The sequence below is a fragment of the Falco punctatus genome (assembly GCF_963210335.1).
Source record: "Falco punctatus genome assembly, chromosome: 6".
In the NCBI taxonomy this organism is placed as follows: Eukaryota; Metazoa; Chordata; class Aves; order Falconiformes; family Falconidae; genus Falco; species Falco punctatus.
In genome coordinates, this window is record NC_137585.1 from 42,678,600 (window position 1) to 42,706,365 (window position 27,766).

Below are 27,766 nucleotides of genomic sequence, written 5' to 3' on the forward strand. Positions count from 1 at the left end.
AGAAAAACATCTCCCTCTCCTAACTTAAGCTCCAAAGGAAATCAAAGGGGACCTCAAGTTAACAGACTACTTCTCCACTGCAATTTTTGGAACAAAATTGTTATAAAAAAGGCAAGAAGTTGACAACCAGCTCCCAAATGGACTAATTATACTGCTTTCAAGAACTAAAAAAAAAAAAATAAAAAATTCTACCTTCAGAGTTAAACAGTATACTAGCAATTACACTCATTGGGGTTCAGGGACATTTCCCTGACATGTTCTTTGGAGATGGAGTCCACACCAGAAACCACTGGTTTCTTCATTGGGCTCCTCAATATTGACTAGTATGTAAAGGAAGATGGGATTTGTTCTCCTACTTGTGTCACAGTCATAGGATGATGTTTAACCTAACACTCTAGTCATCCAAAAAGTTACAAAACTGTTTAACTGGAAATACTTTTTTGTCAAACCAGCTGAGTAAATATTAATAAAAGCAGCAGCACATTCCAAATAAAACCAGAACTCTGATGCATCTTGTCAGTTTTCATACATCTGGATCTAAAGAGAACCCATATATGAAGCTTAACATCACTACACATTTTATAATTACGCAAATCAGTAAGATTAGACTTTTTCCTATGTAAATAATGGTATTTAAAAGGATAGTAAGTTTTATAACTGCTATTAAAAACAAATGATTTGTAAATTTTGAAATTATTTGAGGGTTTTCTTGCTTATTTGTTCCTTGTGTGATCCAACAGGAAGTGAAAATCTTTAAAATACTGCTAGCTTCAACATGCCTATTATCCAAGATCTTTTAATTATTTGCACTTACAAAATATTTATATCACACAAGCCTACAGGCACATTGTACGTAAAGACTGTATAGATCAAAGAGCTAAGCTATTTTTGTGTTATTTACTAATGACCAAACCTGCTGTTTGAGCAAAACTCGAATAGACTGAATTAAATCAAGGACAGAACAAAAGGGAAACTTAAACAACAGCTTCATAAATAGAGATTCCAGTTTTACACTTTACTAAGCATAAACAAAACCCACACAGCACTCGTAACAGATTTCCATATATAATTACTTCGAAGCTAAAATGGGATTTTCAAAGCTGGCCACAGGATTTATTCACATACCATCTACTAGCATTAAATTGAAGATATATGGCAGACCTGTATAGCAAAGGACTGCTTCCTATTTTTGCCTCAGAAATTATTCAATTGGGTTTATATTCTGAAGTCTCTTAAATAATGAATATTTAAGTTGCTTTTGTGAAAGGGAGAAAAAAATAATCACTAAACTGGAAAGGACAATTCAAATTAAAGATTTCAATGATACACTTTTAATCATTGTGCAAATGATTCTTACTATTGCTTATAAACCACAATCTATAATTTCGTTATCGCCATTTTAGAGGCTTAGCTAGCGATCCAATGTGTTCAAGGCCACCCTCTCAGTTGTAAATCAACAAATTTTTCATTTATGTTCTTCATGATCTGGAGTGTTGACAAAGGCGGCTGAATGAATGCTTTAGCATCTTTTTCACAGTATGCTTTCAAAGATACTCTATCGTGTTTGTTAACGTGCAGCTAATTCCTCAAATGGAAAGCAGCAAGAGGAATACCACATTGCTAAAGAAGCCAAATATTGGAAAGTCTGGACATTTCCAAATACCTAGATTGTACTGATAACAATTCTAATCATAAGTGGGGAGAAATTATCCAGGGGTGGTGGGAGGCAAATAATAAAACACAAACAGCCATCAAGCATAGGGAGAGATAGTAACTACACAGATGAATGAGTTCTCCATTACAAAACTTCTTGTATCCAAATCATGTTAGCCACGGAACTTTTCAGCCCAGTTTCTTGAGAAAATCATCCAATTAACCACAACCAAGCCATGGCTGCAGCAGAGCTACCTGGCAATGTGGAACAAAATTCACCCTGGGCCAGACTTCCCAAATCTGTCTTTCACTTCTGCTAATGCTGGCATAGGAACATCTCTCAATATTGGCTCCTCAGGCAGTGTTTGCATGCTGCTTTGCTGAGGCACAGCTTGTGGACTTCTGCCATAGACAACATTAGCTGGACAGTCATGGATAGCTAACTTAATGTTCATACTTATGCTTTAAAAAGTCTTTTGTAAGAAGATTCAAGAAAACAAAAATATCAACAAAAGATATTTCTTGCATTATTTTTTTGAACCACAAAGCCTTGAGAAGCATAAAAGCACAATAATTCTTTCATATGTCTAATTATCTCTATCACAGCTAAATAACTAACTAGATTATTAAAATCATAGAAGAATTGTCTTTAGCCAATTAAAAAACCTACGTCAGCATAGAAAAATCTTAAAATGAAAGACCATTTATACAGAATGTAATCCAATTCCCATTTTCATGGTATTCAGTGATACCTTCACCCATGCAAATGACAGCACTAACTTTAGTATTCCACATGGCTGTGCCTAAATACTGCTCAAATGCTAAATATTGCTCAAGTTCCAAAAAAATTTGAGTCAAGTTTGGAAGAAAAGTCACCCACCCATGACCACCTAGTTCTGGAAGCAGTGAAGTATTTTGGCAGGCACATTTGGAAATGGAAAGGTCCCTACATGCTCTCAGGAAATAACTTCGGTGTAGCTGGAGGAACCACTGTGTGAACCCTGAATAACATGTAGTGGGAGCATTAAGTCCAGTGTACACCCATCACTGTCCTTCAAAAGACTAGCACCAGTCTCACTAAATACAACAGCCTATCAGCTAGGGTGTTTGTCAACAAGTGACAGACAGGGGTTAAATTTCCTCTAACCAAGGTAATTCCAACTCATGGGACTTGGGATCTGTTCCTCTGACATCAACCTTGTAATTATCACCAGAGGTACTTTCCCATCTATGATGGCTTCCTGGCCAGAAGAGACGAAATGGGGGTACACTGGTATTCCTGACCCTTATTTTGCAGAACATCTATGCATTTTACACTGGCAAGCCACTATGTAGAGGAAAAAAACCCCAACATGCTCACTGCACAGGCATCAGAACGTTTATGTGTATCCTCCTCTTGCACATGCTCCTCCATCTGGGCACCCTAACTTCTGGGAAGCTCCCCAGTCGTCATGTGAGTTTTCCTGAACAACCTTTTGGCAGTCCATTGAACAAAATGGAGTCGAACTCCAGTTCAGTGAGTCACCCTGCCAGGGAGAAACACATAAAGTCTCTGGATCACACCCTACATGCTTTGTTATGATTACAAAAAGCAGATGCATACTTTTCTAGTGACTGGTACTATTCTTCTTTTTTTTTTTAACAATGATGAGTAGTAGGGAGAAGGATGATAAAAGTAAACAAAATTAGTCAGGGAGTATCAGAGTGATTTATTTGGATTCTGATTTAAACAAAGACTACAGAAATGCTGGTCACTTACAGATTAAAATTTGGAGTGCTTTAGACACGAAATATTTGAACATGTATTCAGATATTTACAAAATGCAGAATACTCTTCTACCCAGTTCTGCATATAATATCTAAAATATATAATACAAGGGTACTTCTTGGGGTAAAGGGGAAGGAAATTGCTGAGTTATTGTTACAAACATAAGCAGGGAAAGGTGCCATTGCCCCTTACATTCAAATGAGTTCAACATGCAAGCTGCTTTCACAGCTGTTTGATATTTTTGTGACAATTCTGTATTTGCCTTTCCATGATGATCCCAACCCTAAAACCTCTCCCCCCTAACCTTTGCACACTTGCTTGCTTTCCCATGGGGGACTTCTGGAATGCCTAATGACAACTTACAGGAACAGGATTTTTCAGCTAATTGTCCGTTTGGTGGCAGAATGCTGAAACAGTACTTGCTGGACTCCAGAAGCCACGTGTGCAAATGAAAAGCCAATTGTGCTGTATCCTGATGCTTATAGACCATGTTCCCTTCTAAGGTATGCTGTTAATCAATCAGAAATAACTCTGTTCAGGTCAGTGGATAGAAATAGTCCCAAACCTGTTAAATGCTAATGCAGAACTATGTTTTCTTCACTACTTTTTCTTCAGCTGGAAGGAAAAACCATTCTCTAGTTCTGCCGAGTTGTGCACATCTTTTTCCTGAGGCAGAAAAGTTTGAGATACATGGTCTTACTGTGCTGAGAAAATGATGAATCATACTATTCTTTCCCACAATCCGGCTCTTGGGAAAACTAAGAAGCTGCTTAGACTATATGCCAACTTCATTTCATGCACCCTCAGGCCAACTGCTATCATCCTCTACCCCTTCCAGCTCTCCTTGACAGATACAGAAGCAGCAGTCTGCTCCAGCCAATGTGCTATTGTTGCACTTGGTAAGGTCTAACCAAACTCCTGCTGTGTTTGGTTTGCATGTTTCAGCTGGAACCACAATGAACATGATAAGCAAGAAGTAGTGCAAATTGATATAGAGATTGCCTTGCAACTCAATGTAATGCAGGTACTTTGTAGTTACATTCAGTAAACTATAAAAAAGTGGATTTAATGTGTGAATTGTCTTTTTTTCCATCCCTGTAAGGATACCAATGTATAATATTTGGCTGTTCTAAAAATCTTGGCTTTGGCTTCTTAAAAATGTTATCTGATCCATAATAAATTTTGTCCACTCTTTAATCTCACTTGACAATCAGGGATTCAGGCAGTTTCCATGCATCCTAAATCTGTCCTGGATGACAGCCAGTTTGTTCAGTTCCCAAACACTGGGAAGTGAAGTTACCAAGAGACAGGTAATTATATATGGATGTTGCCTCTGGAACTTGTGTTAATGGCATCCAAATGAATATTTACTGATAATCACTCATCAGGGGGCATTCTGCTTCTGCAAAGAACCAGGAGTTTTATGGACAGAAACATTTCAATTGGAAGAAAGGTTAAAAATAAAAACCCCACATATTTTGAAAGAAATCTTCCTGTTCAGTCATAAACAGAGGTAACAAGGACCTTCAGAGGTCCTGCACTTAGCACTGTCTTCTTAGGATATCTGTACTGGCAGGAGATATTTTTTCCCCTCCTTGTAAAGTTCCATTACAATCATCCAGAATTGGCACTGCAATTTTGTATTTTTCTATCCCACTCCAGAGTGACAAAGTGACAAAGACCAATATTTGCTTGTTCTGCTAACAGAGACACTGAGATCTAAAATACCTACACATCAAAATGGAAATACGCAGAAGACTAGACTACAGTTGACTCAACAAAACCTCCCACAAACTCCAAAGAGGAAGTAAGTTCTCTTTTTTTTTTTTTTTTTTCCCCACACCCCCTCCTGGGAACTTACAAAAGAGTTTTCTAGCATAAATCCAAAGGCATTTTTAAGTAATTGAAAGGGGAAGGCAGATTATCTTGCCATGGAGGACAAGATTCTCACACTGTATGGAGGTGGATGATCTGACTTCTTCAGGGAATGAAAAGACATTCTCTTAAGTAAAATACTTAATTAAAGATTATTTTAAAAGATCTGTTTCAGATGTCTTGCTTGTTTGCCAAGTTTGTGAAAAAAAAAAAGCTACTGTGTTGAATATTCCTCTGAATTATAATGAAAATGTATATAGAGCCACACTTTTTTAATCTTAGACCTTCAAGCACCAGTAAAGGAAACAGAGTAAGAGTTGCTACAGAAATTCTGTACTGGATCTTTAATTCTTGCCATCTACTACAAAGTACATGGAATTTGGGTTGGGAGAACTATTGCACTGATAAAATTTAATAAGAATAATAATAATTAAAGAAAATCAGGAACAGCGAAAACATCAGCTATTTTGCTACTTGCCATAAAATGAAACTCATGTACATGATGAAATGTCTCTGTCCTCCCTAGTAATTCATTTGTAGTGTGAAGTAAAACAGGCTAAGTGTATTCTTACTCTTTTGTGCACATAAACTTTGCTAGAAAGTAAACTGTATCATAAATCTGAAGACTTTTCAGTTCTTGCTTGACCCTCTGGAAAGAGAACATCAGGAAAAAATATTCTTACACCAAATTAATAGATTTTTAGACTTTTTTCTTTTCTTTTTTCTTGTCAATCCTTATATACTTTCTTGTACAAGCAGAGGATGATTTTTGTAATAAAAATCACAGACTGGTCAATTTGGTCTTAAACCAAAGACAAGTCCTCAAGAAAAACACTGTTCTGTCTGAACTCTGAATTTCTTCGATAACATCCCTGATAGGTCCTTTATCTTTATAGGGATATATATTCAGAACTATTTTTTTCTGACCTGCTCGATATGAGAGATTTAATTACAAAAGGATAATTGCTGAACACAGACTAAAACTAGATGCCAGTACAGTCGAGATTAAGTGTGTTTCATCCACCTACCTTAATTGTATTACATCCTTACAATTACAAGCTTTGATGTGATTAAAGAACACTGTTTGGATCTCTTGGATATGCCAACACCAGCAGAAGCTTTAACGGTGCTGAAGGATATTTTTTTACATTGGTATTGTACTATATGCTGTGAGACTATTAATTTCCTGAGTTTTCACAGCTGCTGTCTGCATTGGTGATTTACAAAAGCACCCAGGATGAGGTGAAAAATAGACATTGCATAAATGATATGGTTTGCATCATGATAAAGATCATGGGATTGAGCTTCAGCAGCTTTCCTCAGTCCTTCTGCCATTGTGAATATCTCATGACCAACATCAGGCAAATGTGGTACTCTGCGGTCCATCCAGAAAAGCTGTGGCATCATCTACTACTAAGGCAAATTATATCAGTAACCTAAATTCCATCATAAAGGGAGGAGGACTGCCTAGATCCATCAACAGGCAAAACACTGGTGTTTCTGGAGCATAAATCTCTTGACTGATATTATTTGCCCTATTCCACAGCAAGTATCAGCTTTCAAAGTCACTGTGGGCTTCAGGTAACCCCTGGAATAGGTAGGCTCCATATAACAGTTCTGTTATATCCCACTCTCCTGATGTCACAGACAGCTTACATTTGTAACGAGACTGGATAAAACCAAATAGAAAGAGTGGAGAAGTGGGAATGGAAGTAATAAATGGGAATGGAGGGAATAATCATTGAATCATTTAAGTTGGAAAAGATCCTTAAGATCATCAAGTCCAACAGTAAATCTAACGCTGCCAAGTCCACCACTAAGCCACCCCTAAGTGCCACGTCTACACATCTTCTGAATACCTCCAGGGTGGCACCTCCAACCACTTCCCTGGGCAGCCTGGTCCAGTACTTGACAACCCTTTTGGTGAAGAAGTTTTTCCTTGTATCAAATCTAAACCTTCCCTGACACAACTTGAGGCCATTTCCTCTTGTCCTATGATTTGCTGCCTGGTAGAAGAGACTGACACCCACCTAGCTACAACCTGCTTTCAGGTAGCTGCAGAGAGTAAGAAGGCCCCCCTTCAGCCTCTTTTTCTCAAAGCTAAACAGCCCCAGTTCCCTCCGCCGCTACTCATAAGACTTGATCTCCAGAGCCTTCACCAGCTTTGTTGCCCATCTCTGGACACGCTCCAGCACCTCAATGTCTTTCTTGTAGTGAGGGGCCCAAAACAGAACACAGGATTCAAGGGGAGTCTTGGGAAATTATTACAGATCTTCACTGTTCTGATGGTTAGAAGTCTTCTTGTACTGTCCAGCCTAAGTGTATTGATAGCAGTCTATATCAATGTACTCTCATGGCAACACTGCTCATTTGCTTATGTAGATATACTCCCATCTTTCTGGTTTGTTCTCTTGATGTATTTATGGAGATCAAGCCTCCTGTCTGAGTCTTCGTTATGCCTAATTAAAAAGCCTATCTGACTCCCAGTGCTTCATGACATAGAAACAACATAAACCCCCAAAAACTCATGGAAAAGAAACAAAGCATTCCCTTTCTCTTACCTCCTCTCAGATTACAAATTGTATTTATTTATCCTCTATAGTACCTTAGTTACACAGGTTCTCCTCTCCAGCAAACGTAAATAGAAGATTACCCTACCTCTCAGTAAGCATTGTTGCAGCTGTTACAATGGATGCAGTATCCAGCTAGGTGGTTGCTTTTGAAGCAAAGAGGAGCTCACAACTTAAAATCAACACTTTAAGTCATGCAACTTTTGAATGGGATGGCTCCTCATTAGTCAGAGCAGTTTCTTCCATTGATAAATAACAGCTGACATAAAAGATATTGCCAATTTGCTCTCACAAAAGCTGTTTCTCTGGATATCCCAGACAGTAGCAATTGCATCAGCTTAAAAAGGCTTGGAACATGAAATTTCAATGCACCAGAACTGAGATTTCACTCTGATCCCCCAAAACCTCAGTTGATAACTTTTCAAATTATGTTGTTCCACGTATTTTCCTTATGTAAAATGTTGGTGAGGAAAGTGATTTTGTATTTTAAAGAGTGTCATGGTTTAACCTCAGCTGGCAACTAAGTCTCACAGAGCTGCTTGCTCACTCCCGCCCCCCATCTCTCCACCCGCTGTGGGATGGGGGAAAGAATTGCATGAGTAAAAGTGAGAAAACTCATGGTATAAGATAAAGACAGTTTAATGGGCCAGAAAAGGATGAAAATAATGATAATAATTAGAATATACAAACCCAGAGATGCACAATGTAATTACTCACCACTTGCCAACCGCTGCCCTGCCAGTTCCTGAGCAGCAGCAGCCACCAGCCAGCTTCCCCCCAAGTTTATATGTTAAACATGATGTCATATGGTATGGAATATCCATTTGGCCAGTTTGTGTCAGCTGTTCTGGCTGTGTCCCCTCCCAATTTCTGTGCCCCTCCAGCCCTCTTGCTGGAAGAAACTGAAAAGTCCTTGACTTAGTATAAACACTACTTAGCAACAACTAAAACCATCAGTGTGTTATCAACATTATTCTCATACTAAATCCAAACCAAAGCATTGTAACAACTACTAGGAAGAAAATTAACTCTAACCCAACTAAAACCAGGAGAATGAGGTTTAAAAAAACCCAAAACAACCAGATATTTAGCCAAGCCTATGGTCAAAGTTTTCAACATGAGCTACAACACTGAAGAAAGGTCATTCAAGCATCTTTAAATCTTGGATCTTTTGGAAATATTTCACAGATATTTTAGGTTTCCTTCCATCATCTGTAGTGACACCTAACATTTTGAACATAAGTATAAAAGCTGTTACTCATTCTTTCAGAATCTAAAAGATACTGTTATAAGCACTATTCTAAAGCTACATTATTACCTTGGAGCATGTAACAGGGATGGAAACTATTCTTCACACACTGCTCTACTGTAGGATGAAAGTGGGCCATTACACAACATAGCTGCAGAAACTGGCCCAGGTCATGGTCTTCCATAGTGAAGCTTGAGTTTCTGCTCCTTCTCACTATTTTTCATTTTGAGATATTTACTATAGAGGAAACAATGTCTATTAATGATGTGCCTGTATACCATTCATGATTTAGAAATGCGGATTTACAGATTTAAAGCAGTGTTTTACAGGCATCTTGTACACAAAACACTATGCTAAGTCAATAGAAGACCTAGTACGTGCCATAAGTGAACATTCAGAAGAAAATCTAATGTAACAGTGCCTCGATTGTTAGAAGGTTTGATTTTTAAAACAAATATATAGCCCTTTCCACATCATGTTCTGTTTCCAACAAAACACATGTTGTTAGGCAGTAAAGTCAGCTTCTGGTCCCCTAAACAGCCACCGCAGACATTGTAACAATAATCTATAGTAAATTTTTACAAAAACTGTAGGAGGATTCTGGAAGACAGTTTTTCAGGGGAAAAGATTAAAATCACCTACAGGCAAGCCATTTAAAAGCCAGAATACTAAAAAAAAACGACAAAAGTGAAAAATGGCTTTGGTACTAGGTTTTCATCTTCCTTTATCAGGAGACGCAGGAAAAACCCTGAGGACTTCCAGCATGTTGGACTTATTTGTAGCAATAAAAGCTCTATTGTCCTGTGCTCATTCACATAGTGTTTCTTCATACAGTAGTTAGAATGCTGGCCAGAAGGTCAGTCACAGTATTTCCCTGGGAAATATGAGTTTAAACTTTACCATTCAAAAACTTGTCATACGTGACATTTGTCAATAATCAAATGAAGTTTCAATGAACCCATCAGAAACAACATTGCTAGGCTTACATTCTCCTAAACCCTATTTGAAACTATTAATTTTCAAGACTTCACTAGATCTTGATTTTGTACTTATCACCATACCTGACAAGCTGAGCTGTATGTAATAGATATGTTTGCGAGAATAATGGTAGTTTCTGTCAGCTGTTTCTAAATAACAGAGTAAAACAAAATCAGATTGAAGTTGTTTTCTGACTGGGAAAAAACCAAACAACTTTTTCCAGATCCTGATTTCAACTCATTTCTCTCATACTTATTTATGAAAGATACCCAGTGAATAATTTTACTTCCAAAATATGCTCTAAGCTCTTAGACAACATTTTATTTCCTACACAATTTTAATTGCATGCCTTCTTATCCATACTCAAAACCAAAGTGAACAATTTAGCTTTCAGGTAATGAACTGTGAAAGAATAGCACAATCTTAGATTTACACTGTTATTAGAAGACGGTTACATTAAGAATGGATCTATATTTTTTTTGTGGAAAGAGTATTTATACAAAGTGATAGACTGAGCGATGAGATTAATTTCAAATGCCTTGAAGTTACAGCTTGTGGGACTGCAGACAAATCAGGTAAATGACATCAAATTAGAAACTAATCTTCAAAACATTTAAGTATGCTTGCAAGACAACATACTGGGCAGGCAATAAGCCATTTACCTCAGCAAGCTGGAATTACAAGTATATTATGCCTTGTCTTACAGCAATTATGTTGGTATACGAGTAAGAAAAAAAAATTGACTATATTTTTAATCAAGTTTTTGATCTAAATTGAAAACATTTTCATATGTCAAAAATACCTTAGTGATTATAATTATTCCAAATGCACATTTTTTTACCATAGAAAACAAACACCAAGTCCTTTTTCAAGATTTACTAAAATGCATTGTGCCATTGTTAATTTTAAAAGCTCCTTCTGAAATTATTTTCAAGACATATGCATTATTTTGTTTTAAAAGGAAGCAAATTGCCAGAATGGCCATTTTAGGAACTTGAAGCTATGTATAAGCTTGTTCCAGGACAACATAAGCTGAAGATGGCAAAAATGAGATGGGGCTGATCAGAATGTTTCCCATAACATAAAAAGCCAGAGACTGCATAACTACATCAGAAACTCAAGTATATTTTGAATTCCTATGCACCCCTAAAAGGGGAAGACATACTTTTAAGTGCCTTTTCCTGTTGATACTGAAGTACTGTACAAGAGTATGTTTCAGGGGTGGCCCATGGAAACTCCACTGTCTTTCAGTGGCTAGAACTATGCAACATGTCAACATTGCATAAAATTTTATGCACTCTAACCATTCATACTCACATGCTAAATGAAAGATCTTTCAGTATAAATGTCTCAGCTGTCATTACTTTCACATGTAATTGGAGTTCAGCTACAATATATTTTAAAGTGTTTTCCTTTTCTCAAAACTAAAGGCTGAATTGTTACAGATGGTAATTTTGGCAGATGGTTGTATATGAATCTGAGTTTATAATTAGGCCAAATCTGACTTGTGTAATTAAGGCAATGAAGACTTGGAAAATAAGAAGTGCCAGAACGGTACATGATCAGTCTGATAGCCACAGAAAACTGAAGCAAGCTGATCATTCGCACTTATAAAATACACCATCTATATGAAAATTTCTTCCTAATTGCATGAATCAGAAGATAAGCAACCTTTCATGCTCAGAGTGTAAACTAAAGTAACCACGGCCTTTTACTTACTTACGTGTATAATCCTTTCTTCTTCAGTCGAGGTTAACGAGATGGTCTGAAGCAATCTAACAGCTCCCTGCTGCTAAGAGAGAAATCTCAGCATTTCCTTCTCTGCAGCTTCCCTCCCTTTGACATTCACCTGACCTCTCAGCAAGTCAGTAAATTCATAGACAGTGACTAGCTAGTTCAGCTCAGAGACAGAAAACTAATCCCTGAGGAATGAGTGGAGGTGGAGGAGAGATGTGCAAGGATGAGAAGACTAGGGCTACCCCTTTTGGTGGAAGTGACCTTTTGGGCTCACACTAACATATATCAAGCTGTATTTTAAGCCATATTATACCTAGTGTCAAAAACCTTTCCAGACTGGTAACTGTGTGTGAACGTTGCCTGTTTTAGTATCCTCTGACTTTCAATTGTGTTAAATATTTCTTTGCTCTTCTACCAAGAAAGGATCAGTAGTGTCCAGTAATCATTCTCTCTACTACTTCTTGCACATCCCTCAGTAGTTTCTTGCCCTCCGTTTTCAGTCCCCCTTCATAAGCACATTGTTTCCACATAATTTTTTTGCCTATTTTAGGACCACTGTTTCTGTTATATTCTTTTTTCCAATGGGAAAACCAGGACTTTTTTCCAAGATGGCTGATTATCACCATCATAAAAGCATTCTCCTTTTACACTTCTCTTTCTGCTCTTACTTCATCCCAGTATGTTGGTTGATTTGTTCTACTACAGGTAGAATACAGGGATCTTTCATCCATTTTTCCTGACCAAGTATTGTTACCAAAACATTTTTAAAAAGCTTATAAGTAGCTTTTATAACTAATTAAAACTGCTGTTATTAATGTAGTTACAATGAGTTCAAAACATTTCTTCCAAAATGCATCCCCCTTCCTCTTCAACACAACAAACTCCACTTGCCATCATGCCATCTGTTCTCCTATCTTCTCTAAACCTTTACAAAGTTCCCCAGAATCTCTTTTAGTTTCAATTAACCTGAGTAATTTATGTAGCTTGCACATGTTGCCATCAATCTGTGAACCCTCTTACCAGACTGAACTATGTGAGGTTGCTGACAATTAGAGAACATTACCTCTTAGGTTTTTGCTGTGTTAACAAATTAATGACTTATTCCTACACTTCACTTTCTGTCTCTAAATATTTTGTCTCCTCAAACTGTTATGATAAGGGAGATCCAATACAGGGCTACTTAGATTTTTTCTTATACTTTTTAAAATTTAATCTAAATAGGTAATTTCAATATTTTTTTCCTTATCCATCCATTTTGAAACACAAAGAGTTTTAGTAGATTGAAAGCATTTCTTTTACAGGAGCTGGGCTTTTCTATTCCTTTCATTGGAGTTCCCGCCTTCCTTCTACCAACCAATTTAAAGACAGCAAGATCTGCTGACAACACAACAATAGAGGCAAGCTGTTAAGAAAAATTCTTTTTTAAACTCTGGACATATTCATTAACTCTAAAGACAAGAATTACGAGTAAATGTGTTAAGACTTATCATATATTTAAGAAAATAGAGGAAACACCACGATCATCTATTTTTATCAAGTTATACAACGTTGCCTTTATTGTAAAATTAACCTGATCGACAATTTATATCCTGCCCTGAACTGTAGTCCTGTGCACACAAACTGTAACTCTAATATCCTGCTTGTTTGTGGGTGGGTTTAGGGGGGTGGGGGTGAGGTGGGTTTTTTATTTGTTTTTTGGGTTTGATTGGGATTTCTATAGCCTAACAACTACAAACTCCCTCAAAGTGTTTCTAGTACTTCAGTGTTTCCCCGTAATTCCTCTATGTTTCCAGGAAGAATAGGAATGTTCCCATGATATATATCAACATGCAAGTGTTCTCAGCTTAAAGCAGAGACATGGGGTACATCCTATGTAAATATCTAAACTTAAATCTAAAGGTCCACTTGCAGCTTTCCTTAAAAATTGCAGAAATTATGGGATAAACATACTGAAAGAAGGAATTGAGTCAGTTCATTTGTAGCTCGGTATGATGGAGATGCAGATACAACTGGGAGCAAAATAATTAGAGAAAAAAAGCTCCCTAAGTCTGCACAATTTGGAATAAATACAAATGCCTAGGTGCCTACAAAATATAATTCTAAAGATACCAGTAATGCAGTACTTTGAGTTTATTAAAGAACTGATAAAAAATGTTAGGTATCCTCACAATATCTGCAATGAAACAACAAAATGCAAAACTTCGAAAAGAACATCTATTTTACTCTAATTTTACTGATGATTTTCATGGGAGTTACTTATTAAAAAATGCGGTTGTAGATTATGTGTAATGTGTTTACACCCTATAGAGCTTCACATTTGGTCACAAGTGTTCATGTGAATTAGAAAGAACCCTAGCTGTCAGTAGTGAAACTATTTTGGTATGTGTTCAACAGCATGCTTGTTACGGGTAGGCTAATACAGAAATGCATGCAAATATTGACAGAATATAATATGATTTCTTGGATTATTTTTACATCTAGTTCTCAAAATTTATATAGGATTGCTCTTCTTAAAGAAGACACATTTACGTTTCCTGGCCTATCATGAAATTTCTTTGGCTTCCATAGTTAATCTCACAGAAAATATAACCCATTGAGAAGATTAGTCCAAATCTCCTCAGAGCATACACTTTTCAATGTCTGCAGTCTAAAATTTCAGTAAGACTAGTTAGGTATTTTCATAAGTGATGCAGTTGTTTCACATGTTTACTTAAGTGATACTTGTCAACTTGTACAGGAAAAAAATTCTTCCCAGTTTTTTAAGAATTGTACCATTTACTCTGAAATAAGTAATGGAGTGTGCATGTTAAGAAGAAGAATCTATCATAGTGAAAGCCAAAAAGCACGTCATAGTTTAACAATTAGCACTTTAAACAGGTACAAATTCAACAGTAACTGAAATAATGTTCTTGGATGCAAAGCAAGAGGGAACTCATTTTGATAGAAATAAATCAGTAGGCTAAAATAAAATTAACTTCACATACATCTCAGACCATTTGTAAATGTCAACAACATTCTGTTACAATGGGAAATGACCAAAAGTACTGTAGACAGCCTGACTATTACTGGCAAATATCTAGTAAATCCCTAAAACCTATGTGTGAGAAGAGATTTTTTTTTAATCTGCTGAGGAGAAATAGAAAAAAGACAGGAAATTCACTCCAGTTGATTTTAAGAACATTTTAGGCCAAAAGTTTTGTAAAGGCCAAATGGAAACCCCAAACCAGGTATTTCTAGCTTGGTTAGGTAACAAAGCTGAGAGAGACAGGAGAAAGCAATAACAATTACTCCTAAAAGGATTTCTTTTGTTTTAAATAAGTATTTGACCCTTAAAAAAAAAAAAAAAAAAAAGCAGCAAGGAATTTCTTAATGTGTTAAGAAAGTTACAGAGGAGAAGGTATTGTCACTTCTATACATGGCAGACCACTATTTCAGAGGGCTCTTCATAACTGTAAGCTTACAAGCTTACGAGTGTCATCGTATAAATAAACAACCCATTCCACAGAACAGTGGATTCATTCTAATCCTGAGACACTGTTTTTAAAAATAGGACAAAATACAGTTAAAACAGGTTATTCAAGATTAATATTTGAGGTGGGCCTCAAAAAGGTAATGGGAAATTAAAATGGCCACTGGAAAAACTACTACCAAAAAAATGTAGAAAAAATTCAACAGAGATGAAGCTTAGATTGTGTGGCAGGCAACAGGATGGTGACAGACACACCTTCAGTACTTTGGATGCTAGAATCAGTATTTTGGATGCTAAAAGTGCTGAAGTTTTATTGTCAGAGGTGAGGTTGCTGACTTAAACACACTAGTGGCCAGGAAAGGTGCACAAAGAAATGAAGGTTGTTTTCTGTCTGAATGAGGAGAGGAGAGAGAACGTTGGAGGATGAACAATCATTTTTAGATGTGGGCTTGGGACGTGGTGATAGAAAATAAACAAATCCAGAAATTTTGGTCACAGACATGGGGGGAAACAAAATCCTCCCACACCCCTGGCAGAAGAAAATTGATGGGGGATTATGAACACCAACTGGCTTGAGAATGGAGCCTAATCTTAAAAAAACCCAAGATCTTCAGTGATTTTAGTAGCCTGAAAAAAAGAGCTTTCACTACCCAGCGTTATGCTATTAAAGGAACAAATATTGAAGAACTAAACAGTTTGGAACAGACTATGATTATGGTCAGAATTTTTAAAGGACATAGATTTAGAGACTGCATGGCAAATCTAGGGCGCATTCCTTGCCAAGGATTATAATACAGAAGATCAAAGCTGCTTCAATGACAGTATTTAAATTTACAGTTTATAAATAAGGTTCGTATCTTCTTGAAAATAAAGCAATACTCATCACAACCATTTAAACTGGTGTCAAATACAGCACTGATAGTTTTTGATATTAGAATGGAAATGCAATCCACACACTACAGAACCACAGTAATTTGAAAAAGACAGCAGTTATGACTATTTGAGATATACTTTTTCCTCCTTTTTAAAATAACCACCAAAAAGCTCTGTTTATTCAGGAACATATTTTTTAATCCAAACGAAAGAGTGTGCCAAGCAGTGTTATACAAGCTTCCTAAATTCATTTAGCTGATTAATGTTCCTATTCCTGTATGCTTCAAAGTAGTAAAAGAAAAACAAATCTGAGGAAGAACTGACATTCAGATCTATATCAGCTTAAAGACATAATGCATAATATTGTCTGCTTGCCATTTAATGCAAAAGACAAATTTTGCTGAGTTCACTTAATAACAAGCAAATGAAGGCTGGTAATTAGAGGGCTGCAAATTAGGCCTTCTTTACAATAAACCATTAGCCTGTTTAAATTTCAACCTCCCTAAATTTCTAAGCACTTCTTTTCATTTAGCGAATTATTTTGCACATAAGCAGCATATTATTAATTTAAATGTATCGTGCCTGACTCCTCACTGCCTTACCTCCGTCCATCACTTCAGTTAGACCACAAAAGTCTGCACCTTGGTATCCTACTCTCATTTTATACACAGTTATGAAAAAAATTCCTCTCTGTGTATGGAGATTTCATCAACGTGAAACAGAGGAACAAACTTCCCTACACACTTTAAGCCCTCCACATTTACAGGCACTGTTTAAAAATAACACTTAAAAATGATGAACCTTGTATATCACTATTACTCCACATTTTCAGTATGTGCTGTAGACATAGCTAAGTACATTCTCTTGTCCAGGAGCAACTCTTACAAAAAAAAAAAAGTTGCTGTATGATTTGCACAGAGTTAATTTTCTTTTCTAAACAGAAATAGTTTGTCAGGACTTGCACAACTTAGTTTTACAGTCTGACTTATATTGCCAGAATAACTTTTTTTCCAACAGTAATTAGAGGCCATGTGTTACTAAACAGACCAGAGAATCCATCCAGCAATGACATATCATATGGCAAACATAAATGGAAGACATATTGGTCTGCTGCTACCAAGCAAGAACAAGGTAGCAAGGAAGATTTTATATTTTTTTCTCATATTTCCAAATTCATATAAAATATATATACCTATCACATATCATTATAAAACTCCTTTCAAAAAAAAAATTGAACATTATTAAGTTCTTCCTCAAAAACCAAGGAATTAACTTTACCTTTCACTGAATTCCGAGTTTCAGAGTGAAGAACAAAAATGCACAAAGAAAAAGCTATAGATCCATTTCAGAAGAAAGGTTTAAGATCATCCTGCACAGGACACAGATAAGCCTTTATTCCAAGGAGGTTCTATTGTGCTAGCCTCAGCCTTAATTCTTTCATGATAAAGCATGGTGTGAACTCACACACAGATTATGTCTGTACCGTAAAGGAAACACACACCGTTGGCACATATTTCTGTGCATGTTATTCGAGGCTGAAACTGGACATTCCCGTGGCTCAGCTGTGACCATGTTACATACAGTTTTTCAAACCTCTCAGCCAGAAAGCTTGCCCACCATGCTTAGGACCTTCAGTGCATGCAAATCTGTGCACAAACATAAGCTAGCATCCAGATAAAGAATACTGGATATGCACAGCTGGTTTTGCACGGTGTGTATTCCTCCGTATGTATGACACTGATTCAGTGGGGTGAGATATTTGGATTCCTTCTCAACTTCTATTAGTTGCAAGGGAAAAAAATAATAATTAAAATAGTGTAATTCATTTAGGAGGATAAAGACTGGAAGGCTATCAATACAAGTGATCCTGCCTACATCAAGTAGACAGATTCCAGCCAAATCAAAGGCAGAATGTAGGTCCTATCACACAAGAAATAGACTGCATATACTTACCGTATTTCTAAAGCTGTATTTAGAGTGCTTCCAGAAACTCCTAAAGGTACATCTAAAGAAAAGATAGTAGAGCTAACTGGACTAAACTTATCCTTGGCCTTAACTGTCAGTGAACTGATGTCCCTGGAGCTGATGGCAGCAGAACAAATGAAAGGCAGGACATCAGCTGAAAAAAGACACTGGATGCAGTTTTATTGTCACTGGAACAGTTAATATGATTGCATTGAAGCCAGGTTCAGTCATGTGGGATTGGCCCTGTACACAAATAGATAGGACTGGCAGAGTGATGTTTTCAGACTCTCGTTTGTACACCTCTGAATGGAACTTCAGAGGGTGGCACAATTCACAATCTGTGAATTTGAACTTGTGGCACGAAACACCAAGACCACCAGCACACACCATTCTTTGACTTCCCAGCTCTGCTGCCCCAAATCAGTGAGAAGCAAGTGGAAGTGAGGGAGTACTGACATACCCAGCCTGACTCCTAGAAACTCTTCACTGGAACATTAAGAAATATCATGTGAATGGTTCTTATACAGGTGTCAAGTCACAGATGGGAGAAGAGGTAGCTCTTGAGGCTGGGCTAAATATGATCTTGTGGGTTACTCCTGAACCTGATCTTCTCTATCCAGTAGGTTTGCAGCAATGATGAAGGAAAAGAAAAATACCCAAGTATGGCAGTCCTTGCATGCTTACAAGTGCTCTTTAACAGCAGTGAAGATTTGGTGCTAGGAGGCGTCTGAAAGGTGGTTCTGCAGCTGAGCTGCTTGAAAGATCCTTCCAGGAGTATTGACAACTGTCAGCTAGTGGTCAACTATTGGCCCTCCAAGGGGGGAGCCTGCACTTGGCCCCCCAAGCATGAACCACCTGGTCTCACTAGTGTCACTTCAAGTGGTGATGGAATAGCTGGAAGCTCAGGACTCACCCACTTTGCAAAAGAGTGTGCTCCAAAGCATGGCTGCAAAGCAGTGAGTACCACAAGGGCCTCATTCAGGCAATACCTGCGGTGACATTTTACACCCTATGCTATTTTCACCTTGCACCCAAACTTAGGTCTGCTCCATGCAGCAACGATAACGCAAAAATATGAATAACATAGAAATTACCTATTCAGACTCAAAATGGTTATTGCATCCACCTAACTTGTATAATTTAAACATTGTTTAAGCAGGAACAACATACAATCATTCACACAGTGGTTATTAGATAACAATAGGAAATTAGACGATAATTTATTTCCTACATTACTGTGAATAAAAGTGTCCATTAATCTGAACTCCTAAACTGGCTTTTATTTAGACATACAGCAGAAATAATGTCTTCATTAGCGATTCTACTTCCATTGACCTCCAATATTATGCATGCTACCAGCTTTAATCAAATAAAATATTTAACACTATTTTTTTCTCCACTTGTAACATATTTTCATTCTCCTACTATTAAATGTCTGATGTTATATACATTTTTTCATTAACTAAAACCATCCAGCAAATATAAATCTGTATTTTACATGCTCCCCACAGTCACTTATTTCAGCATCAGTAATATTTACGAACATCAGTTTTGCAGTTTTACATATGACTCAGTATGCAATGCAAACATGGGCCAATCAACAAAAATAAAGAGGAGCACTACCCCCCTCCACTCACCTTGCGTTCATCCATCTCCTTTTTCTGCAAGTGCACGGGGGAAAATAAAACAAAGCAAAACAAAAAACAAGCGGATTCGCAGTGTGTTTAAAAGGCTGACTAACCTCAGGTTTGGCATACCAAAGACCAGGGCGAGAACAAACGCTTTCGTTTTCATCTGTCAGCTCCCACACCACTCAAATGGAATTGCATAGGGAGATTTTTCCTGCCTTGCCTCAAATAAATGGGTGTTGTGTTTACATACTGCATACTGAGCATTGCCCACTCGAAGCCAAGGGCTGCATCTTGCCAACTCTTAACTTTCGTACAATATGGCGATTACATGAGCCAGCATACCATTAAGTCACATAACAAAACTTGGAGAATGGCACTGTCAGCTTGCAGAACTGTACCTGAACGACTGACATGCAGTGCACAAAAGGAGAAACTAGATTTCAGTGCGACGACAGAACTGGGTCAGAAGCAGACTGGGTTAGAGGCCTCAGTTTAAACTACAAAGCCAAGTGCCGCATAGTTCACAGAGATAAAGACTTACAGGAGCGCAACACAAGCAGGCAAAGGGAAAAAACAGTAATAAAAAGATCACTAAACATGCCTTACAAACTGCTCCCCCACCCTAGAGTCTTCCAGGTCATCTGTGTTTATTCTCCATATGACACTTCATTCCAGGGTGTTCTTTCCAGCTGCAGTACTTGCAACCTGGCTTCCCCTAAGCCGAGTCAGAACCAGGGGGAAAGAGAAAGGCACCTTAGTCCATTGCTTGATGTGAATAGCACATCTTTTTGGCTCCAGCAAGTTTTCTTTTTCTGTCTGATGAGCAGCAGATGTATACTCATCATGAGCTCCAAATGTCTTCAAGTACCTAGTGTTTTGGTTTAGGGTTTTTGGGTTTTGTTTTTTGGTGTTTTTTTTTTTTTTTTTGTGGTTGGGGTTTTTTTTTTTTTTTTTTTTTTGGAGAGTGAGCAAGAAAGATTGGAGATCAGAGCTCACAATTTCCCCTAAAATAATGACTCTGCAAGCTCGCACCAAGGTATAAGATATGCTTTGCATTTCTGAATTAGCCTTCTGATATGAGACTGGAATGGGCAATTCTGTACTAATGCTTTTTCCAGGTACTGTTCCATAATAATTTCTACAAAGGCTCCACTTCAGTGACACAAACATACTATGATAGGACAACCTGAGAAGGTCATTTAACTACCAGTAATAGTGTGCATGCTCAGAGGTGAAAAGCTGAGCTGAGATCCAAGACTCTCCTGATACTGAGGTTTCTAAAAGGTTGTGCATCTCACCCACTGCTGAAGATCAAGTGCCTGAACCAACTATCTGTGATACCTTAACAGCAGCCTTGTCAGCTAACCCCATGGGTGACCCCTCCTTGCAGCATATTTCTTAGTAACTTAATCCTGTTTAGATTGTCTTCAAACAAAGAACAAGCAAATCAGAAATCTGCTACATTTTTGCAAGATTGTATCACACTAGTACTGCTCATCCTGTTATTTAAAATGTAAAAGTCTGTCCAGATATCAGTGATATTTTGTTGCAATATCATCATGCAAAATCACAGAAACTCTCTTCTGATAACAGTTTTAATTACTAAGTATATAAGCCTGCAAATCTTCTCACACAAGTAATCCTTCGATGAGATTAATTTATGGAAATAGTCCCATTGAAAAAGGATTTGTATGACTGGACCTAAATGCTTAATCACATTTTAAAAAGCATTATTACTTAGAATAAAAAAATACCCAGGAGCTGTTGGTAGATTTAAAACAGGGGGTTAGATACTTATCAAACTCTGTAGTTTCAGAAACAATCCTTTTAGGATTAACACTGTTGGGCAACATGCTTCTACAGTTCTTGTAGTTTCTCAGGTTACAACTGATTTAAATAAACTGACCAACCTGCTCACTTTGAGTCTAGCGTTTAGCATGACTCTTCTCTTTCAGCACTGCCGCTGCACTGACGTATGACTCAGCTACTCCTTCAGCTGCACTAGTTATGTATTATCCCTGTGTAACATTACCTCAAACATCAAAATCCCCGATTTATTTTAAGCACTATCCAGGTATTACCAAGTGTTTTCAAGGCTCAGTGATATAGTCATTCTCACTTTCTGTACTATGTCTATAGTAGAATATTTTATTGTAAGAAGCGTTAACTTCTTTCCTGGATTCCCATTCCTGTCCTTTTCACTATGTCAGTTACCAGTCTAGACAATGGCAAAAGTAGCCACAGGAGAGCATACAGATTAAAATTTACTTTAGTGCACGGAGCGCCCCAATGTGCTTAAGTCCTCCTTCTTGCATTCGCTTTACTTGCTCTCTCTTTGCACAAGGGTCTTCATGGTTTCAGTGGAAAAATCTTTCTTGAAGTATCTGCTTCTCTCTGATCCCCTCAAAATGATTAATGGCTTGGGATCACATTTGTTTGCTAATCCTTAAAATATATGAAATAATGCTTTGGAGAGCTAGGAGTCTGTCACTGCCTCCAAAAAGCAGGAAGCACAAATGCCTGAAGGCTGACAGATGCTTCACCACCATGACAAGAAGTTGTTCCACAGGCTACAGCTCATGAGCCCCTGAGTCAAGCCATATGGTCCTGAATGCCAAGACTGCCTGTCTTTCCCAGTTTATTGGGAGAGAGGGATTGTTCTGCTTTGCTCTGAATTTGTGAAAGTACTCTGCTGGTTTTAGAAGTTTACAGTTCATATGAAACAAAACACTTGACCGCTTGCACCCATAAATCCTCATTTGTTTGCTGAACATTTTTTGCTTCTCTGAAGAAACAGCCTTATATGTATGCTTCCATGAGCCAGAATAACATCTTGTGACTTTATTGCTATCCACTCCAGTATAAAATTAAAGCATATAACTAAAGCACACATAAATATGGCTCTTACACTGTAAGAGACCCTTCCCAACTCATAACCTATTCAGCATATTTGACCAAGTTTTGTCTATAAGGTCTGAAACAACAGCTTTGAGGTGCAAGGCATCTTCAATCATCTAAAGGGAGTCACAGCAATGGACAGATGCTGTTAGAATTCAGAACTGATAGTTAATACCTCACTGTACTTCAGCATCACAAAAATTAAGTCTCCAAGTTTTAACTTCTTAAGCATGGGTACATTCTCCAGTGCTTTGGCCAGCCAAGAGTCAAATATTTCAGAGAGTATTTCTAATTCCTGTCATCTCCTGAAAAACTATGTAACTGCCCAAAAGACTTCAGTAAGGTCTTTCCCTTTTTAAAAATATATTTTACGCTGCTCCAATGAGTGTAGGCTGAAGTGTCTTCAGGCTACTGGTGTGTGGGTGACCCGGCAACCACCAAGGAACAGACGAAGGCAAAAAGTATCTTGCTTCTAACCAAGGGGCGGAGGGGCAGGCAAAGCCCCCGCGCGGGGCCAGCGCTGCGCGCCTCCCGGCGCTGCTGTCGCAAAGCCCGGCCTCGGCGCTGCGCAGCCCGGCCCCCTCAGCGCCCGGCCAGGACGGGGGGCACCGGCACCTGGCAAAGGCAAGCCTTAAACTTCCTCTCTTTAAAGTTTCCCTGAGCTGCTTCTAGTTACAAGACGATTTTCCTACGTTTCTGTCCCCATCCCTCCTTTCAAAAAAATGCACAGCACAACGACCGCAATCTTTACAGAACTTGGAGCAATAACGGCAGGGACCCCCGCAACGGTACCGAGCGGCTTTGCAGGGCGGGGTGAGGGAGGGCGAGGGGCGGAATGCCGGGGATGATCCGCAACACCCGCCCGGCGCCGCACGCCGGAGCGGCTTGAATGGAGCCACTGAGCGCGGCAGCCGCGGCACTGCTGCCCCCGATCGTTTCACGTTTTCGCACTCAGCTCGCCGGTGTAACGCAGGCAACTGATTTACTGTGGCGATTTTCCCAAGTGCCTCCCGAGATCTCCCACGGCTCAGCCTCCCATCCGTCCGCTCGCTGCAACTTTTCCACGGGCTGCGGTCGCCGAGGGCGAGACCGGGCGGTGGTTTTTTTGCCCCCACCCCGCATCTCCCGCTTCTCCGAACGGCTCATCAAGGGCAGCGGTTCCCATTCCCGGCGCCCCTCACCTCTGGGGCATCCCCACGGGCGCGCGCTCCCCGCCCGGCGGCGGCCCCGACCCGCGCACTCCGCTCCAGCAGCCCCCTGCCCGCAGCGGACCCTCCGCCGGGGAGCCGCGATCCAGCCCTGACCGGCAGGTAGGTCGGGACGCCCGCCGCCCCCGCCGCCCGGCCTCACTCACTTGTGCCTTCTTCATAAGGAACGGCAGCGCTGCAGTCCAGCCCAGCCGGCGGTGTGCAAACCCCCTTCAGCGGAACTGTAGCTCCAGCATAATGCAGCAACGGATAGTCCACGCATTGGGGTTGCCCACGGCGAGCCCCGCGCTGCCTCCTCTTCCACCGCCGCCCTGCGCGCCCCGCTGCGCCTCTCTCCCCACGGCGTGAACGCCCGCACGGACTGGAGCCGCAGCCGCCGTCCGGCCAGGTCTTTTATATCTCCGATCTGCCTCCAGCAGCGGCGGCGGCAGCCCAGGCAAGACACGCCTTTCCCCTCCCTCCCGCCCTCCTGGAGGACCGGGAGCCCTGGCAGACCCGCAGGGAGGGAGAAACCCGAGTTAACTTCGGGGAAGTTGGAGGCTGGAACAAGCCGAGCCTGCCCCTCGCCAGCGCAGGAGGGAACCGCTCCTGCCGCGGGGCCGGCGGCGCCCCGGGCGCTGCCTGCCTCGGGGGGAGCGGCGGGCTGGGCTGCGGGGGGAATGCGGGGCGCCAGGGGCCGGCCCCGGGGGGCTGGGGGCAGAGGGCTCCTCCCTCCCGGTGCCCAGGGGCTCGGCCGCGATCGAGAGAGGCGAGCCCGGCCCGCCGGGGCGCGGCGGGGCGGGGGTCTCCGGCCTCCTCCGCGGTGAGCTCTGGCCGGTCGGCACACGCCTCCCGCCGCCACGGCAGCCAAGGTCGGTCGGGCAGCCGGTGCTGAGCCAGGCCCTTGGGTTGTGTCCCCCCACCCACGCCGGTGAGAAGTGGGGGGCCGGGGCGCCGCCTGGGCCCGCGGCGGGGAAGGCAGCGGGCTCGGCGCTCTGGCAGCGCGCCCAGCCGGTGCCCGGTATTTTCAGCGCAGCACCTAGCAGCGGCGGCGGCGGGCACGCCCGGCAGGCAGCTCCGGCATTGCCGTTTCCATTGCAGCGCTGCCTTTCCATAATCGGCGATTGTATTTCAGCCAGAGCTTGAAAACTGCCTTTACCTGCTGAAGCCACAGAAAAGTTGTTGAGCAGTGCCTCCTAATGCTTCTGCAAAGGTGATCCTGCAGGTTTTTACTTTTAACACGCTACTACCTTTTGCATCCTGTGTAAACACCGTGTTTAGTCTTGGGCGCGGAAAAACGATGCTTGATTTTTACTGCTTGGAGTCCTCCTGGCAAATCCACCCCAGCCGTAGTGACAGCATTTGAGTCTTCTTCAATGAAGACAGCTGTCAGGTTATTACAGACTGAATCTTGGAGTGTGCATTAAATGGAAAGAAAAGCTGTTTATGGAACTAGCATTTCCCAAGACAGCAATCTTTGATGAAAATTAAAAAGCACGTTACCATGGAATGAAGAAAGAATAGTCTGTCCATGTCAACGGTCATTTCCTAAGGGATATTAGATATGCTGGGAGTACACAGTAAGATACTTCATTAGAAAAGTTTGTGTGGTTTTAACCTAGAATTAATGGTAACTTTTTGAAAGGCTAGATTTTTACCAAAGTAAAGGTGAGCTGTTCAGGTACAGAAAGATTTTGAACAGATCCCCAACTCCACTTTACATTTGGGTTTCAGTGTGGTGTAGATAAACATATAATCTCTTTGTGCCTCTGCATCCAGTCCAGAAAAATGGGTTGATAATTTTCTTTTGCAGCATGACATAGCTGATGAATTCCTTGCAGTATTTTTGCATTTCTTGATTATTACCATGCTGAATTACCTTGGAGTTCTTGTGTTACTCTCTGAGCTTTGTCAGACTGTTTTACAAGCATATAGTCATAGTCTTTTCCTCTAACAGGTTATGATTCGAGCAATAGACAAGCAGTGAAAGGGAGGAAGTCTGTAACAACAAAAAAATCCAAGGACCGCACTTACTGAAAAGATAGTTTGTGTATCACCTAGCGGTGATTAACCAAAGCTGCTTCTACAGTCTACCCATTTAGCAAACAGGGCCAGGAAATTAAAATGTTATGGCATATTTCCTCCTTAGAACAGATGATAGGTTTAGTCTCCTGGGGAGAGGCCCAGGAAAGTGTGAAAGAGCAGTCTGTCATAGCAGTTACTTACCTTATGGAAAACACTTCTGGTCTTCCTTTGCCTTAAGCTCTGTCACAGTCCACCATTAGATGTGACAGGAAAGATTTAGTGGATGCCCTGTGTCCAGTTACCTTACTGATAGTTGTGCAGAAAGGATAAGACTCTTGGGCCTAATTAAGTTTCTTTACCACGCTGGCACTGTGAACCTTTTCTGCCTATCCCTGATCTGAGTTTTTGAACCTGCCCTTGTGTTTAAGCTAGCCCAGCTGTAGGGGAATAATGCCCTTTCCATCTCTTCCTTTACACTGGCATTTTGCACGTGTAGTGCTGCTGACGTTGACCTCACTATGGTTTAGGAAGTCTTTTCTATGAAATTCAGAGTTTAAAACTCTTTAATAACCTGTGTCCATAACCTGTAAGAAAGCATGTTTTTATTAGTCTTGCCCATTTCTAGCATAGTACCACCTTCTGATTTACCAGATGAGAACTGGTTAGCCATGGACCGTTAGAGCATTGAGTGATAGGTTTCCAAAGCACAACTTCAAACCACATTCAGTCTTTTATGGCCTACCTCATTTGCATTTGTAAATGCTTGAGGGTGAACATAGGCTCCTGTCATAGTTCTGTGAAAACCTGTTTCTTCACAGGGAAGCTATGGAAAATAGTGTTGGTCATCCCAGCTGTTCACAGGATTTGGTTCGACCCACTCAGCAGGATTGTCCTTCACACGGGGTACTGTTCTGCATATATGGAAATAGCAACCATTGAAGCATAAATTATATCTTTCCAGTCTAGTGGGAACGGAAGAGTCTCACCATCTTCTGCAGGTGAAAAATGGCTGTTAATTACTGTTTATTCTGGAATTTTACGGAATATCTGCTGTGCTTTCTACAGCTCCAGCTGTGAGGAGAATGGCCCCACTCAGCAATGTCGACATCTTGGCTGCTGGCTGGAACAGCTGGGATTTGGGAATATGCAGAATGAGATTCAGCCTCAACCACTGAGGTTCCTGTGTTAAAAAGTGCTGTGCACCAGCTTGGAAAATTTTAAAATTTCTCCTATGAAAGCCTCTAAGCTGTGAAGGCAAGCACTAGTGTGTACATATTAGAAAGATAACACACTCATTCCACCTCATTTCTTACAGACTCTGAGCATGCGGAGGCCTTTGCTGGCACAGAGGCCCAGTCTATGGCATTCGCTTAGTTAACTCCTCTCCCCCTGATCTTTCTAAGGACTCTTAACCTACTCCAGGCACACAGAAATAAAAGAGTTAAAATTATGATATATAGAGCCAAGAAACTCAAAAGGTGCCCTCAAGCTTCTTTAGGTTTTATTTACAAAAGTACTTGATCATAGAGGAATCAATTCTCTGAAAAAAAAACCCAAACAACCTTGCATGCTTGCAAGTTCTACAGAAAATTGTACTAATTACTTTGATATTGAGAAAGTACATTGAGATAACTTACCTCCTTAAAAGGCCTTCCCTGTCTTCGATACCAAAAAATGTACTAGGTGTTATTCTGTGATTGAGAATTCATATATTCTAATCTTGGAGCACAACCACAACTGAGTATTAATTCTTTAATATTGGATCAAAGTACATATTTTGAATTTCTAATTGAGCCTTCTTATGCTTAACTGTTACTAAAGTGACTGTTGGTTTCTTTTAAGTGTCAGGCATCCTTTGTGCTTTATACAAATGACAAGGAGAACATTT

At 40.0% G+C, this 27,766-nt stretch overlaps 1 protein-coding gene across 2 annotated transcripts in view; it reads right to left on the reverse strand.

Annotated features, from left to right (window-relative positions):
- Window positions 1–27,278, reverse strand: part of KITLG (KIT ligand) — a 57,308-nt gene extending 30,030 nt beyond the window's left edge. For both annotated transcript variants that reach the window (XM_080394238.1, XM_080394237.1), the window contains exon 1: window positions 24,021–27,278. In XM_080394238.1, the coding sequence (XP_080250364.1) occupies window positions 24,021–24,035 (15 nt within the window). In that variant the 5' untranslated portion in view covers window positions 24,036–27,278. The remainder of the gene's footprint in view (window positions 1–24,020) is intronic.
- Between the last annotated feature and the right edge of the window lie 488 nt (window positions 27,279–27,766).